An 18,912-nucleotide genomic window follows, 5' to 3' on the forward strand; every position below is an offset into this window, starting at 1 on the left:
ATTATATATGTGAACTAATCAATGCGTTCAGTGAAAATATACCATTTGAAATCCTTAAATGCTGAAAGTGATTTTTAATCATAACATGCAAGAAAATACTAGTAATTGTATTGTAATAACAGGGTCATTATTCATGGTCAATGTTTTGTAACTACTCCAACATCTGATTTCTTTCCTTGAGCTGATTTTCCTTGATGCAAAAATGAAGGCAGCATTTCGCATGCTAATTTTGAAAGCTACATTCGAAACAACAAGTTTAAGGTGGGATTGTCATTTGTTTCCTCTTGATGATTACACAATTATCTTGGTGATACTTCTTTAATAAATACTAACTTGCCGAAGGCATAATGCAGCATCATCAAACAAAAGAACAACTGGTCAAATGCAACCTCGAATGTCAATGCGTGTGTAAAGACTCATGAGGACGTTAACTCAGCGAATGTTTCATACGGCTAGTTTAAATTAAGTTTGTTAAACCACTAGAAAAACAATGAGTGCCACATATACAAGTTTTATACATATAACTAAAAAAAGCATTCAAAGTTTGGGGAAACCTAAGCATGGTAGTAGAGTATCCTCGTTAATTAACGGTATGGAACCGAAATTGTGTATTTTTACTTTTTGTGCAGTATGTAGTATGCACAAAGTGCAACTATTTACTCAAGTGCAGTAAGCGGTATTGGTGCACTAGAAGTATTACCAGTAATATGCGGCATTGGAATTAGTAAAAGTATTTCTAGCGCACATTTACATTACACTGTACATACCTAAACTTGTTTCATAGGAAACTCGTTTTGGCGAATGATATTCTAGACTGCGCTCTTTTAAATATTCTTCAGAAAGAAATTCATCTGAAATCAAAAAGTGTACAAAGTCATTAGTTAGATCTCCTTTGAATTAATCCAATTTTGTTGATTACAGTCAGCTATACTCTAGTTTTTAATCCTAATCAACATTTCAAAATTTTTCAAAACTATTTTGTTTTAATTGGAAAAATATTTTTCTAATGCTGACTCATGTAAATAATTATAATCTGTTTATCATAAATAAAGGCACTATTAATAGTATTATTACAGCAAATTAACGTAAAAAAGACTGTGTTTTTTAATTTAATAAAATATTTACATACTATCAAAAGTCCAAATAAAACATTATGTACAAGTACAGGGTGTCCGTAAAGTCCTGATACAACTGGAAAAAAACTTATTACTACGACAGTTTTTGAGATATGTTAACCGGATTTGTTTTATTTCTATCAAGGATCCATACAGATTTTTTTACTGAATTGCTAAAGGACAATTCTTTTTCCCCTTTTTCCCCCAGAAATGACAGTCTTTCCAGTGAAAGAGGGCACGGTGGATAGCTGACGATGAATACTCGTCAACAGAACACTCAATGCGTATCCTGTTTCATTGGGACAAAGTCAGATGTACAGTCTCAGCAAAACTATGGATTTGATTATGAGAGAGCAACCATCACGCTCTTCAATTTTTAAATGGCACAAAAACTATGGGGATCGGGCTGGTGTTGAGTAAACAGAGAAGTGGCTAACCAAGAATATCAAATGGCAACATCATTTGTGTTAGGCATGCCTTTCATCGTTCTCTTACGAAGTCTATCCGATCTGTTGCCAGCAATTTGGAAATGCTACATTCAACAGTTCACAAGGTCCTACATAAAAACTTAAGACAGTAGGCTTACAAAGTGCAACCGTTACAGGAACTTCAGCTAAACGACAAGCCTAAATGCACAGAGTTTGCAGTTAACATGCTAGGACGAATATCTGAGGATGAAAGATTCATCAAACAATTCTGCTTTAGTGATGAGGCAAATTTTCACGTTTTATGTAAATTAAACAGACACAATATGGGAGTCTATTACTCAAAGAAGTCCCATGAGAGTAGAGAGCTTCAAAGACTGTTTGAAATTAAATTTGTTGTGTGGTATCATGTGCAGTCAAATAAGTGGTCCTTTTTATGAAGCAACAATAACTGCCAATGTATACCTAGATCTTTTAATTGAATATGTGGCACCACAACTAGTTGACCTGTAACCAGATATCATGTTTCAGCTTGATGGCGCATCACCACATTGGGGACTGCATGTTTGTCAGTTTCTCAAAGAAGAGTTTTTTGACTGATGGATTGGAAGAGATGGGCCACCACGTTCGCCAAAAAGCTCACCGTCCGACTCTTTCTGTGGAGTTATGTGTAGGATATTGATTATAAAACAAAGGTTCATGACCTTACTGACTTTAAAACAAGGATTTCAAATGCCCTCTTCACTATTTATGAGGATGTCCTACAGCGAACATAGAAATAACTGGATTATTGCCTAGGTGTGCTTTGTGTAATTAAGGCAGCCCATGTAGAAGTGTGATAAATCATGTAAAAATCCTTTACTAATTGCTGAGGAAAATAAAGCAAATCGGGCTAACATATCTCGAGAACTGGCTTGGTGATAGGTTTTTCAAGGCACATCGGGCCTTTACTGCAGATACCCTGTATATTTTATTATATGAGTTTTTAACAGAAAAATTAAAGTAGCCATAGCCAGCCAAGGCTAAGTTCGCAGTCACAAAAATTAAGGAAGTGGTATGTCACTTATCTTTGCAAAGTTTGGTTAGAATAAAAAATATTTGCAAAGAAACTGCATTGCTTTTTTATCAGTTATTACATAAAAATTAGGTACAGCAGTTCATGGTCAAAAAGGGAGTGATGGAAATCGAACTTGTTTGGTCGCAACCCAACTTGGCATACAACAGAAGCATTTGCAATTTGAGATAATTTGGTACTTGTTTCAGAACACACACACCCCTATGCTCCCTACACACCATACACGCACACACACACACACACACACACACACACACACGCACGCACGCACACACACACACACACACACACACACACACATGTGCACATGCACGCACAAACACAGCATACAGACGCACATGGGCGCAGATCAACACAAACCCACACACACACACACGCACGCACGCTCACACACATGTGCACATGCACGCACACACAGCATACAGACGCACATGGGCGCAGATCCACACAAACCTACTCAAACACACACACACATACGCACACATGCACACACGCACACATGCATGCACACATGCATGCACACACGCACACACAAACACACGTACTCATGGTTTTCCATCGCCTTTAAATAGCCAAGTATGTGAACAGCTGCTTTTGTGAACACCATTGCTTGGGCTTGTTGTCAGATTAGTTTGAAAATGGTCAGTGAAAAATTCTGATGGAAATGAATCAAAAAGTGTCAAATGGTAACAAAGGATAAATAATTAAGTTGATGACAAAATTATGACATTGTTAAACATTTTTGAACATGTTTCTATTGTAAGCTGGTGAATTGCTGAGTTGACTTAACAACTGAATGTGGAAGGATGGCTAACAAAGATGCTACCTCTCCTTCAATCGCTCAACTAGTCTATAGTATCTTAGGCTACATACAACCTACACAGACTAGAAATTTGAAAACTTGTATGTAAAACTTGTTTCATTTAAGGTGTTCTATTAGACATTCATTAATTGTTTAAGTTTGGGCCTTTAAAATAAAAAATCAGAGTGGTACCCTTATAAGTACTCACTGATGTCAGGATGTAAAACATATTTTATTTGCAATTAAGTTTTAGCCTGGATATCTACATCTATATAGCTGTATTACTGAAACAGAGACAGCAGAAAGCACGTAACATCTATTTATATCTGTGAAACGCTTCATCTGATTTTGTACCAAACCACCAGACTTTATCAACTACTTCTCTATTTGTAATTGAATCTACCAGACCAAAAGACACCTCATCATCAGCAGCTACGGACTCAAACAAACTCAAGCTACTGAAGACTACAACAAACTACATTGAACTTTTATTTAAAACTCCATAAATCAAAAGTGTAATCATACAACCACATACAAATGAGGATGCTGTTTAAAAATAAAATGTCACTTAAAATCATATGCATTCTATCTGCATTGCAATTTGTTCCCACTGCACAATTATGTAATGTACATGCAGTGCACTAATAACTTTTCATTGCATAGTAAGCAGTATCGGTGCAGTGGGAGTGTTGCTCGTGATCATTTCGCATTACTCTGTACATGGAATCACAACAATTTTCATGAAAACTCATCATAAAATCAAGGATTGATTTAAGTTCCACCCAACACCAACACAATTTCAAGATCTAGATGCTGCTCAAAGTTAAATATTAGTAGACAACAACATAATGTTGAAAAACTTGGCTCTGGCAGTGGCAGATAAATCCCTCTCATACTTTCATTAGAATTTATGGGCAGTTGAGTTGATTGGGGTTTCAAAATATTTGAAATAAAATTCTAGTGCAGAAAACTGATTCCACTTGTTAGGTATCGCAGTAGAACTATTAGAAGTGGAATCCATGACTATCTGCAGATCTCAAACAAAGACTGATATCCAGGTCTCAACTACATGTATGGTTAGAATTAGCTCTAAGATGAACCTACCACACACATAATTAATGTTTTACAAAATTTTTAATGGCAAAAATAATGCCAAAGATATTTTATTTCATCCTACCCTCAGTACTTTGCTGCAAAAGCTTAATGTTTTGTTATGAAGCGTTAACAAAGTTTATTTATTTGACAGGCAATGCAAAAATTCAATTTATTTGAAAGACTGCATTGATGTTTTGGTTAATATTATTTGTTGTTTTATAAAACCAGATCCAACAGAGAAGTACTATTATTCCTGTGGTTTGACTGAACTGCTTACCTCTATTCTCAAGATAACATTGAGTAAGATAACATATAGTAATCATAAGTTTCGGAGCCCTAGTTGGAATTACTGTCACATGAGAAAAATATTTGGGTTCTCAATCTTGTCATTCAATATCTAAAAACTCTAAAAAACTATGGTATCACACTACGAACTCTGAAAAAAATAAAAGCTAACTAGTACGCTTTTTAGTAAAGTGATGAACTAACAGCCTAAAGCTATTGTGACATGTTTTAGAGATGATTTGCTATATCCGTGATGTGTTTATCCATGTTTTTGTACAGGTGCTAAGGCAATTCCGTTATAAAAGGTGTCCAGCAGTATGGGAGACTTAAGGGAGTAAAGGTAGTGAAGGTGTTTAACATTTTCCAGTCACCAAAATGTCTCAAACAGACCAGGAAGGCAGCCAATTCCTCGGATATGGAACATTTTGAACACACTCAATCTGTTTAGACCAGACATTTGAGATTAGATTAGTTGATGGTAAATATAATATGTAGTAAAAACTGAAGCTGTGTACGTAATAAAGTTTTTGTTTAATTTTCAAACAACATCTATCGGGGTGAAAACTTGGAGCAATGTGCAGCCACAGCGAAATTACAGTAAAGAGGTTTGAAAAGCCAGCAGTGTTTGTTAGTCCACGTTGTCAACAGATGTGCAGCTGCAGTAAACCTGTAGCTTCTATGGTTGACCATTGCAAGTTCACCATATACATGAATCATTGGGTTTCAGGTACAATGGAATTAAGTGTGCGGTAGATAACGGTAAAACGTTGCTTTAGGAGCAAGCTTCCATAATCAGTGCATGCCTACCATACATGAGAAAAATGTAATGAACTTCCAACTTACTACATACTGCACAGTAATGATGTAGTGCATTTACAATATGCAATAACTTTGTTTGATAGAGTAGCTAGAGCTGGTTGGTAAGAAAGCTGAGTAATACCTCTGGTTATGCACTGCTTTGAAAAATCCAAATCACTGATGTCAATGTAGGTATGTTTTGGCAAACTCCTGAGAACTGAGGAATACTCTTCCAAGTCGTTTTCTCTCAAACGAAGATTTTTCAATTTCTCCAGCTTTTCAAAACTACAAACAAATGTTTCATTCCCATTTACTTTAGTTATGGTATTCATAACTTCACTAGTTTACTTAGACTATCCATTTTAGCAAGTTCAAAGAGCTGGTTTGTTAATTAAAACTGGATTTCAAAAGAATTGCTTTGAGTTAAATTACTTTGAGTTAATTGCATTGGTCAATTAAAACTTTTTGATCCTATGAAAGTTGTTTGTTATTTTTTAGTAATTTTAACTTTGGCTGATTAGTGTAAATGGCCTGCAGCTAAGCCTTTTAAAATTCTCTTTTGCATAATTTGATCAAACATCACTTTTTAAATCATTTAAAATGATCCACTTTTTATGCAAGCTAAAGGCACATTTTTTTATAAGCTGAAGGCTACAGCTAATAAAAGAAAAACTTCAGAGTTACATTTAAGTTAAGAACAAAAAATTAACCGTTCTTGATGCAACTAAACTATTGATAGTACCAGTTTGTCGACAATTTTTTGCTGATCCTTTTTGATACTCGGTTAAAAAAAACAAATACTAAGTGTGTCAAAGTGGTTTGTTAAATGAAGTGTTTGAGTAAAATATGTTATTTATGCTGAATTTTAATGCTGTCTGTTTACTGTCAGACTGCCTTTTAACAATTTTTGCTTTAGCTGTTTAGATTTAATTTGCGAATAAATTGTTGTAACAAAAGGTCCACTTATTCATGCATGTTATAACATTTAGAGTATTCAAAGACATCACTTTTTTGGAATAAAAGTATTGGATTTCAAAGCACTACATTCTCAGTCTACCATTTTTAATTATTCCCGGCTTACATGAAGCCTGTGAGAAATTGTGACAAAAATATTATAAGAAAACTTTAATGAAGATTTTCATAGAATATTCTGTGGTGTTAGATTTGAATTCTCAGACTATCAATAGTGTGTATACCGTGAAACATTTATTTGAACCATATCGCTATATTTTACAACCTTCCCTTTTTGTGGCGTTGTATTAATGGTGACGCTCAAAATATAGCAGCTGCTTTATTTTTGACTAGCTTGTCAGATTTTTTAAAGGGTAAATTTAGCTATTTTATGGGTGAAGAGAAGCTTGTTTTACCTATATTTTGTTCTAGCCATTTGTTGGAGCGACCTCAATGCACTTGACTTCAGCATTTGCGATAAATAGTTTTTCGTATGTGCGGAAATATTAGACTAAGTTGGAAAAGCAACTACAGTGCACCTTTAAGATATGATTACCCTGATATATGATTTTTTGACCTCATGAAGTAGAACATGAATGATTTTTTTACCTCACCATACGATTCTTATTTCACCATATGATTCAACAAATTTTTTCCTGAGTTCATATTTGGCTGTCGTTTTGCTTATAACTTATGACAATATAGGAAAGACACCGCAATGCAGCTTGCCGAAAATATTTTCACAACACTCGGAAAAGACGCGATGACCGATTGTTCTCAGTTCAGCAATTCTCGTGTCTTAGGCGGTAATATTTTCCCTTTACGACAAGTGGCAAAATTGGAATTATGATCCTTCAAACAGAAAGATTCGATGGTCAGCCAACTAATTTTAACTTGCTGACAAAAATTCCTTTCAATACATATAAAGCATTGTTTGGCTCTTTAGCCTAATTGGGTTAAAAAAATTTAATGAAAAAGTGGAAACTCTATAAAAAAAATCAAAACACCTACTAAAACTTATATTTAAGTGTTTAGTACGTTAAACTTATATTTATTTATAGTGAGCTCAACTTTTATGTTATTTGTATACCGTACCTCTGTCTTGAAGGTATGAACTCTCTACGGTACACACTACACTGCACCTTGCAACGTTGCATTTTAATGCAGGTCATAACCAATAAATATACTACGTATAATAAAGTTACTATGGGTAATTATAACTGCTAAAGTTAACAAACTATTTTTTTGCTAATTTTGAATATGTACAGCACTTATATAATTTTTTAAAGATTTTAAATATATGATGTTTTTATTGTATAATTACAAGTACTATAGTTTTTATACAATACCCACATTTTTTCACCATAATACGCTAACCCTAAAACTGATCAAATCTGTATCTTGAGGATGCACAGTACTTTGATTAAAACATGGATACATTTATTAATTGTTTCCATGGTGTACCTTTCAACATTTTAAGAAAAGTCATAAAGCTTTCGAAGATTAAAACAGACTTCGACACGCTATAGCAATAGCTGAAATTCTATCATTCGGTGGTCCCGAGGAGTATTATCATCATTCACCACAAAATATGATTTTTTTATATCCGGTTTCAAATCACATCATAGACAAATCTGAAGACAACTGGTACGATTTAGATTTTTGTGACCAAATCAGAGTGCAGCTCAGATGTTTGTGACAATCGGTAGTTTCAGATACACCGCCACCCAAACCATTGCAACACTACAGCAACAACAAAATAATTAACTGTCCTTGATGCAACCACTCTACTTTTAGTATCTATTTTTAGTACCAATTGTTGGGCAATTTTCTACTGATCACTTTCTATTAGGAGTTCATATAAACCAAACATAATGAGTTAGTGGCAGATTAGTGGTGTTGTTTGACTGAATTGTGGCGCTGTATTTTTCACCCTTATCCCATAGTTGCTTTCCAATAGATGTGGTGTTTGAATAAAAGTAGGATTTAAATACAGGTTAAATAAAGGTTTTTTAAAACATTGACTGTTTAAAATACAGTTTACTTCAAAACCTGTTTGTTAAAAACTAAAAGCATTAATAGTTTTATTTTTTTATCTAAATGTATTTTACATGTAGCCTATATACTGGTACTTGAATAGGCATTGCAATATGATGCAGTCTAACAACACAATTTACCTACTGTTACACAAAGCACCTTTTTGATTTTTGATAGACTGTGAATAACCACAAGTGTTAATTACACCAGGCAAAGTATTATTGTATTATTTTATGCTAAAATTTTACTATTCCAATGAAATTATTTGTATTTAAAACAAGCTCCTTAGAAATACGGCACAGATGTTAGTTTTTTAAAAGTTCATACCTGCTTCTTGCCCCAAACAGCCACCCATTCAACAAAACAGTTCCTCATTAAAATGAGTTGTTTGAGTAAAAGAATTATTGTTGTAGACGACAACTTGATAAAAGTTTGGCTTCATAAACATAATTGAATTACTTAGGAACCCAATTATTTTTGGCAATAAAAACTTTGATGGTTACATGTAGGTTTAGCAAAGTAAAATGCAGCTTATTCTACCAGCATAGACATTCTAGTTTCAAAATCAGTAAAACATTACATCAACAAAGCTTTGACCACCTTGTATTTAAACTTAAATTTATAAAGTGATTGGCATTCATTAAAATACAAAATTATCTGAAATTACAAGGCAAAAATTTGTAAATATTGATGGTAAATATTCATATAAACCAAACATAATGAATGTCAAAGTGGTGGCAGATTAGTGGTGTTGTTTGACTGAATGGTGGTGCTGTATTTTTCACCCTTCTTCCATAGTTGCTTTCCATTAGGTGTGGTGTTTAAATAAAATTAGGATTTAAATACAGGTTAAAAAAAGGTTTTTAAAACATTGACTGTGTAAAAAAAGTCTATTTTAAAACCTGTTTGTTAACAACTAAAAGCATTAATAATTTTATTTTTTTATTCAAATGTATTTTATATACTGGTACTTGAATAGACAAGGCAATATGATACAGTCTAAAAACACTATTTACCTACTGTTACAGAAGGCACTTTTTTGATATACTGTGAATAACCACAAGTGTTAATTACACCAGGGAAAATATTATTGTATTATTTTATGCTAAAATTTTACTATTCCAATCAAGTTATTTGTATTTAAAACAAAGCTCCCTAAAAACACGGCACAGATATTAGTTTTTAAAAGTTCATACCTGCTTCTTGCCCCAAACAGTCACCCATTCAACAAAGCAGTTTCTCATTAAAATGAGTTTTTTGAGTAACAGACATATTGTTGTAGACAACAACTTGATAAAGATTCGGCTTCATAAACAGAATTGAATAACTTAAGAACACAATTATTTTTGGCAATCAAAAACTTTGACGGTTAAATTTAGGCTTAGCAAAGTAAAATGCAGCTCATTCTACCAGCATAGACATTCTTGTTTCAAAATCAAAAGAACTTTACATCAACAAAGCTTTGACCACCTTAGATTTAAACTTAAATTTCTAAAGTGATTGGCATTCATTAAAATACAAAATCATCTGAAACTACCAAGCAAAAATTTGTTTGAAAAACTATTTCTGGTCAACAGCAGCCCAATTTCTACTACAGTTGTTAGTTCATCAATGAAAAATAGTTTTTTTCATAAAAAACAAGAATCACTGTGGTTGGAAAACTGATAAAGATTTGGCCGTAAAAGTGGATTTCAATAAATGGGCAACCGAAAGCTTTTCACTAGATATCCATATCAAGGAAAAAGGTTTTTAAACTGACTTGCTTGGTAGTTTAGTCAGCTGGCAGCGAGACAAGTCAAGATACTCTATTGACTCAAGCTTGACTATTTCATCAAAAGTGTCAGGATCTAAAGGATTCTGCGATAGGTTTAAATCTCTCAGCTTGGCCAATGATGAGAGTCTGCAACAGAAAGCTACAGCAACTTAATTTTACCATAAATAAAAAAGCCTAAATAACAATTTATGCGAGACTGTACATCTAAGAACAGTATGATAGAAGTGATGCTAATCAGTGACACAATTTGGTTGCTGGCCGTATTGAATTTAATTTTTATATCATGTTTTATCTGTATTCATTAGCAAAGCATTTAAAAAAAGAATTATATGTCATTCCTTTATTCTAAAAATCTACTTTAAAAATCAGTGACTGATAAAATAGCTACGTAGCCTAAAATAAATGTTTAGATCGAAGAAAACAAGTCTTTAACCTCGATAACACTCTTTTGCTAAGGTTGTTGTTAGGCATCTATGAATAATCTTGCTGTCAATCTTATTTATGGTGTCAGGGTGGCTTAGTGGTATCATCTTTTACTTTCAACCATGGGGTTGGTGGTTCGAGCCTTGCTTAATGCCAATCGGTCAAAAAGCTCTCAGCAAGCATTCAACCCTAAAATTGCTGAGTCTTTTGGATCTAGACCTTAACTTGGAGGTCCCACTGACAACGTGGGCATGTTAAAGATCCGCCTTTGTCCTTCGCAGATTGGACAAGTGAAATGGCTACCTGGCTCTGTCAGACTGGACGTGTTGCAAAAATGTATCTCTTCAGGTTAATCTGACAGTTTCAGAAGAAGCCCTTGATAAGTTTTGGGACCACCCAAGGTAGCTTATAAAAACCTAGTCCTGGCGGTGTGTTTCTCTACTAGAGAACACTACCAAGCATCGTCACTACATGACAGAAGCATGCCATTATTATATCATATAACATCAGTAAAACTTTTAATAAAGGATTATCAGTAAATTTGAGCTGCTTGATTAATCACATTTAAATGAAGGTAAAAAACTGAGTTGCAAAATTATTATTAAAAACTTCAAAATAATTGTTATTGAAATAGTTAACTTTAATTATTTAAGCTTGTTTACCTGGATGCACATTAAAGGCACGCGCTGACATGTGCTGACACAAAAAGTTTAAATGTTTTCAAATTAACTAGTTTGTTTAAAAAGCTTGTTTGAAGAAGATAAATAACTTGTGAGCAATAAATATATTTGTGTAACAAAGTTTAGAAAAGCATTGAACATTTACTAATTGTTTATGTTGACTTTCAAAGCATTCCTGATTATAATCAAGTTATGTAAAATTTATTTAATTATTTAAAATAAAAAATGTTGAGTTTTAGAGAGCTGTTACTTGTTAAAAAGTTAATAATAAGCGTTAAGTTATTGGTAAATTTAATTGGCTACTGATTTTAAGAATAATGTTTCAAATGGTTACTCATTTAGTTTTTTGCTTAATTGCCCAGGAATACCAATTATCAACACTAAAAACTCACCTTTATTTACTATAAACATTAATTATGATACCAGAGAATCAGAAATTATAATTAGAGACAACAATATAATGACCTGTATTTTTACTACTATCGTTAGGGTAACAAAAAAATAGCACACAAAGAGTTAGCTTCTGTTGTCTACTATGTGCATTCTATTTCCATTAAACTTTGTATCAAAAAATTAAAGCGGAACCTTGCCAGTTGGTTCGATTGATTGTATATAGATACTGACCTAAACGGAAGATTATTCAAGTCACAAGAACACAGGTTGAGCTTCTCTAGCAACACCAACTTTTCCATACCAACAAGCGGATCAGAATCTAGTTTATTCGAACTGATATCCAGTTCTTTTAGATTGGTCAGTACATCAAAGCTGAAACAAACAGGCATCGGGAACCGTAATATCTGTAATAATCAAATCCGTAACAAACAGTCATAAAAAAACGCAGTATTGCTGGCCTTATTAAATAAAAAGGCAGTATTCTAATGTATGCTTGTTTATAATTTAAGGCAACATCAATTTGTCAGTGTATGAAATGGAAAATAATATAGTTTATTGCAACTGACGTTCAACTCAGATCTATTGGTCACTGAATCTAATCCGCAACATAATATGAAATATTTACCAAATATGGTTATATCTACCATTTACTGTACATTTTTGGTTCACAAATAATAAAAGTGAATCTGCTGAATATACCGCCTTTTAGAAATTTGTAAAATTGTCAGTAAGTCATGCTTATCTTGTTTAAAACATGAAATATCATGTTGTTATGTTTTTCTCCTACTGAATGTCAGCAGCTGCGAGCTGTTTGATTAGTTTATATTCATTTTAAACCTTTCTAAAATGAGGTAATTTAAGCGTCAGTTAAAATACAAAAATAACGTCTACTGCAATTTTTACATTCTAATTAAAACGAATTATGAGCTGAGGTTAAGCAAAGAATAACACAATTACTTGATTTTACCAACTAGAAGAAGCATCTTAATAATGTTTCTCAACAGGATATGGAGTCTGTTGATTCATAAAAAAAACATATAGAAACTGCTACTGAAAGCTGATACAAAACTGCTTAATTATCTCAATTATGCATCAAAAATTAGTAAATATTGTAAATTATTATAGAAACTCAATCCATGACTAAATTGTGAATTTTTTCATTAGTTGCAACAATATTGCTACTTACTTTAAAGAAAAATTATTATGTGAAAAGTCCCTTATGTTTTGTGCTAAATGGTAGGAATGTCTGCATCTGTTTCGGTTAATTTTATACGAGCTAATTAGTTCATTTTTAATATTAATATATAATGCTTGTAATTTGAAACATCAAAGAGCAGGTTTTACTGAAAAATAAACAATTTGTTTCAAACAAATAAAAACTTATGGTTCAGGCTCCAAACATGTTTTTAAATGCTAAATTTTATAGATCAAAGAACCGGCAAGACATCTGATTAAAAATGTATTTCACAGTCACAAGCTATTTATTAATACAGCTGCCATCGCAAAGCTAAACCGCATGATTGAAGTAATTAAGAAACAGCCCTAAGTTTCCACAATATTGCTATACAATAAAATCAGAGTAATGTACATCAAAAACTATTTACTACAATTTACACACTCAGACATTTTTATGATGCATCCGGCTTCCTCCTGAATCTTTTTTTGTAATATGTGAAAAATGCGCTGCTAAATAAATGAATGTCCCTGTCACAAGATATCAACATAATTCATGTACCATATATGTCAATACCATGACCAACACTTCATGCAAACAATAACAGGATTAGGATTAGAACTTTTTAATTATTAGACGTAAAGGAAGTTGAGGGTTTGGAGTTAGGAAGTTGGAAAGTCCAAAAAAATGTGAAGGATTTTTTGATGATTTATTGATAATTAAAAATAAAAAATTAGCCTATCAAAAAAACTATCAGAAAAAATTAAGATTATGGAGACATGTGCAACTGTTCATGGTTCCTAATACTTACATATTTATTGCAGATTATGTAATAGATACATGTATGTCAGTACTTATTACAGAATCTTTATTTCAGTTTACATTACGAATTCTGTAACGTAAACTGAAATGCAACTTTTTTTTCTCCATGGTGTACAGTGCAAATAAAGACGAGACCAATTGCAAGAAAAACTGAAAAAACTTATTTGTACCAATTTTAGTTAAAAAATCATAAGCACACATTATGCACAGGTGTTTGTTTTTCCTGAATAGATGAGACATTATCAAGTTCAAGGAAATTACTTGTTTGTAATTACCGCTAAATTGCAGCTCAGACAATGATTAAAACCGTTTTCACTAACTTAATAATAAGTCTAATGTTTTGAAAAATTGTATAATATCTGGTAAAAATATTGTGCAGTTTAGTTCATAATACAGAAGTGTAACAGAAATGTAGCTTCTAAAAAAATATTATTTTACATTTTAGCCATGCGAAGAAAAGTTGCTCAGTTGATTGACTTCTATGAGTCAATATTGGTATAAGCATATCCACTAATTGTCGTTATATTATGTCATTGTAATTCAACAAAATAGGAAATAATAAAATATTATGTTGTGTTGTTTTCAAACTAAGTTCAGCGGATCTAAATATTCTCACAAGTCTTCATTCATATTTTACTATTAGGAAAAAAATAAAGTTTTAGTGCAAGGTAAAACAAAATATATATATATGTATATATATATTATTTATTATATACTAAACTATTTCATTATATACTTTCTTTTTTGTTGTTGTAAGCCATTTAGAAGCTTTACTTATGGTATTTCAAAAGGTAACTAAGTAGGTAAATCTCATGAGCATTACTGTACAAGTTTGTGTTTGAAACTCCTTCCACAACCCTGAATGTTCGTATTTAAGACTTAACTGGGAAATTAGATTGCTGGATAAATATTATCTTATGCTGCACTGTAACTAACTATATAGCAGTAACAGACTTTTCCTGGAATAGAAAACCAATTTTATTCTGTTTGGTTTCACTTTGTGATGCAACCTTTTAAAATCAGGTAATCGGTTTGTAAATTTGTATTACGACAACTAATTATTGGCATCAGTAGTTGCAATAAATTCTGTACTACAATTTCAAAGTTAAAATTGGTGCTCAGCACAGAGTTGCAAGCTGTGTATGTGGTTGAAAGTTTCTTTTTATTGGTGTGAAAAGAAATTAATATCAATGACAATGTATAAAAGTTTTGCTTGGCTATAAAAAACCGTTTAAATGTTAATATGAACTAGTTCAGTGGTTCCAGGAATAGCTAAGGTCAGAGGATATGGGTTGCATTTAAACCAAAGTGACAGTCAGAAAGCAAATGGCTAAGCGATTGACATAATATTTTGGCTCAAAAATAGTTTTGTTTTTATTTCATGTGTTTACGTACTGTTTATACGTTGTTTGTTTTTAATGTGTCACAGGTCACAATGTGGTTTTTTGGTCACAGGTTATCATTATTATATATCTTGTATATTGCACTCATAAATTAACCCATATATATATAAGTCATGTTCAATTGCACAAAAAAATCGGTTTTGGCTCAAAACCTTTGCGAACATATCTATGCGAGCAATATTATTAGGTATAATTATTAAGTTAAAATATTCCTGCAAATTAAGAATGATGAACCAGATTTTCAGTTCCGTCATGTCAGACTGTATTCGTTAGACTCATGTAATATTCTTGTTTTATCTGCGTTTGGCCCTTTCACGGTTATCCATGTACAAATTTAGCTCAGTTCACGTAACCAACATAGACATGCTTGTTTTAAAATTCAAAACAATTTCTGCAAAGCCTTGGCTACCTTTAACTTTTTTGATCACATAGCAGTAAGTAGTTCACGGCTATTAAACGCGGACTAGTGACCGTGGCATATGCAAAGTTTACCTAGTAAATTGAGAATTGTTTTGCAACATAAAAAAAACTTCTGATGACTATTTAGAATGAACCCGAATGTTCTACATACCACACAAACAGCAATTTTTAAAATGATACAGTCCACAAGAAAACAAGTAAAAAACAGAATCAAATAATATTCCCAAAATAGACCTGAACATTTTATTATTCATAACAAATCAAAACTCTCCGGAGATACGATGCAAAAATATGTTTAAAAGATTATTTCTGGCCAAGGGTAGCTGTAAATCCACCACAGTAGTCAGTTCATCAAGAAAAATTAATATTTTTTCTCAAAAACAGCAGAATTATTGTGAATGACACATTGATGAAGAATTGGCTTTATAAGCTGATTTTAATGAATTAACAACCAACAACTTTTATTTAAGTGTACATTTGTATATAGACCCCAAGTTTTTAGACCAACTCACTTGATTGCTCTTACACATGCACATGTGTAGCATTTTATGTGTAAGACCAACCAATATGCCAAGATGGTCACACCATGTTACACATGTGTACATGTCAGACCCTTAAACTTTGTCGAATCGTTGGAAGAGCTGACTTACATGTTTTTTTTACGTATATAACATCAAGCCTCATAGATTGTAATTGGCATAGTTTTTGGATGAGCTGAGTTTATGTTGTCTATTACCTGCCTAGTGAAACTTTGCTTGTCAAATTAAACAAGTAAATTATCAAATTATAAGATATGTGATACATAATATGAATGAAATCGGAAAAGCGGGTTCAATGCCAAAGTTTTTGAACTTTAACCCGCAGTCAGAAACTTGATTAAAAATCACAGTAACCTATTTTCTATTACCTCCGTAGAGCTTTGAAGTGATATACCAATGTTTTTAAAAATCACCAGTAAAGCTTACTATCTATAATAGACCACTTAATCTCCAAAAATTGACGGAAAAAAGTTGCCAGAAATGTTTTTCTTTAGGCCGAGAACTATCGCTTAGTAAACTAATTTTGTTCCAGTTCTATTTACTACAAATATAGGTTGGTTGTTAAACACAGATAAAACTAGTATATGACAAGCATCTGTTACACAGAGCCTAAATTATATCAAATATATAACTTCAAAATACCTCTAGATTTAGCTTAAATCACATGAGACCGATGCAAGTGATGACTTTTTCAACCTAATGGCAGTATTTTTTGCAAATAATTCAACAGCCTAGTTTCATAAAAAAAGATCTAAAATTGTGAAGTTTGAAGCTCATGAAATCGGTTTATATAAAACTCACATAAAAAATCACAAATGTTAGATGGTCGTTCAAAGACAAAATGTTAATTATTAAAGTGACAAAAGTAAATTAATATATATTTTAACTGCAAATTTATAGGCATTACCCTGAAGTGCAAAGGTTAGCTATGCAAGAGAAAAAAGTCTTGCCAGGCAGATGTTGTGAAACCTAATCTAATTTTGTTAAAGTAAAACAAGCAATACTTCAGCATTTTTGTTTTACTGTTTTTTATTGCTTTTGCTATCACTATTTTTCAATGAATAACTTGTAACAATTCACCTACTACATTTTGCTGCTATGCTAGTACTATTAGCACTAACTTATTCATTTTGGGCAAAACATTTTTTGCAAACTTGTCGAGAGCAGATGGCTTTGTACTATCGTTCAAAACAAATTATAATATATATTTACTGTCCATACAAACCCTCCACTGACCGACGCAATTCGGGCTGACACAGAATTTTCCAGATGCGGTCTGGAGAACGCCAGCAAATCTCTGTCCGGTCCAAAAAAAGTAGTATGCTAAATATGTGGCAATAATGCAAAATCATATCATAAACTAGCTAGCATTCCTGCTGCAGTGCTGATGGAGCCGTTCAGTGGTTGCAAAAAGAATGTCATGGCCTTATAAAATTTTGTGTCAAGTTATTAAAAGCCAGTGGTACATCAAGAAAATTGTTACTGGGGAAATCAACCAAACTGCAAAAATGGTTCATCATTCCAAATTGGTAGGCGTAATTGTACTTTATAACTATATTTAATATTATTGCGTAAAAGCTCATTGCACCTATTGATATGTTTGCTACAGTTTGTAGCCAAAACTGTTTTTTTGTGAATTAAAAAGGTTTTTATGTAAATTAATTTATAATTTCAATTTATAAGTTGTACAATAAAAATAGCTCAACCTTTGACTCAAACAAGAAATTTATTTAATAAGAAATAACATAAAAACAATACTCATAACACATGAACAAAAGATTAATGATTTTTGAATCAACATATTCCATCGTTTACTTGGCCAGGTGCACTCTGATTGTTGGTTTTGTTTGAAAAAATCCATATTTTCTGCACCAAAATTTTTTTGCACTGCAAAACTAGTTGATGTTAGCATTCAAATAAATTTTTTAGTTGAGCAAAACTTGTATGTGTAGTCATTGAGAATATATAATCTTTGCGTAGATAAAGAGAAACCTTTGGCCACATTTACGCTAGGCACATATTATAGCCTAAAAAATTATTGAGGAGTTTATTGTAACTACTAATGCCAATAATTAGTTGGTGTAACACGAACTTCCAAACCGATAAACTGATTTAAAAAAATTTCTATCACAGAGTGAAACCACACACAATCGCATTGAAATGAGAATAAACAAGTCGCAGCACAGATTTGTTATGCTATAACGAATCTTTTCCTATGATAAACTCAGTTACAGTGTGGTACCAGGTAACTTATCTATAAAGCAACCTAAATTCCTATTTACAATTATTGAATTTAAACATTCAGAACCGTACAAAGAGGTTAAAAGCAGTAACTCAGACAGTAATGTTCATAAACACACAAAAGTATTGTAAAAGTTTTTGTGTGATATTATTTCACACCTACCTGAGTGACGATTTGAAAAAGTCGAAATTGCGCATGTCAAGTTTCTCTAGAGAATCCAGATTGTCGATGACAACAGGACTAGCAAAATCCATTTTAGTGTCAGATAGGTTCAGCTCTGTCAGGCTGGGCAGTGAAGCAAGTCTGTAACAAGAGGTTCAAGATTATCCAATGATTTCAACTTGTGCATTCAGAGTTATTTGTTCCAGGTTGAAGCAAAAACCTTTATGAAAATACACTGTGCTCTGTTCTTTGGTTCTACAAGTCAACCATTCAACCAGGCGTATATGGTGTAGTCAC

The 18,912-nt window shown here is 32.5% G+C and overlaps 1 protein-coding gene across 1 annotated transcript in view; it reads right to left on the reverse strand.

Annotated features, from left to right (window-relative positions):
• Nucleotides 1-10,332: 10,332 nt before the first annotated feature.
• The window catches only part of LOC137398065 (leucine-rich repeat and death domain-containing protein 1-like), a 40,952-nt gene continuing 32,372 nt past the window's right edge, over nucleotides 10,333-18,912 (reverse strand). Inside the window, exons 11-13 of the mRNA XM_068084168.1 lie at nucleotides 18,616-18,756; nucleotides 12,085-12,225; nucleotides 10,333-10,483 (exon numbers count right to left, since the gene is read on the reverse strand). Of these exons, the coding sequence (XP_067940269.1) occupies nucleotides 10,333-10,483; nucleotides 12,085-12,225; nucleotides 18,616-18,756 (433 nt within the window). The remainder of the gene's footprint in view (nucleotides 10,484-12,084; nucleotides 12,226-18,615; nucleotides 18,757-18,912) is intronic.

Source organism: Watersipora subatra, chromosome 6 (assembly GCF_963576615.1).
Source record: "Watersipora subatra chromosome 6, tzWatSuba1.1, whole genome shotgun sequence".
NCBI classification, from domain to species: domain Eukaryota; kingdom Metazoa; phylum Bryozoa; class Gymnolaemata; order Cheilostomatida; family Watersiporidae; genus Watersipora; species Watersipora subatra.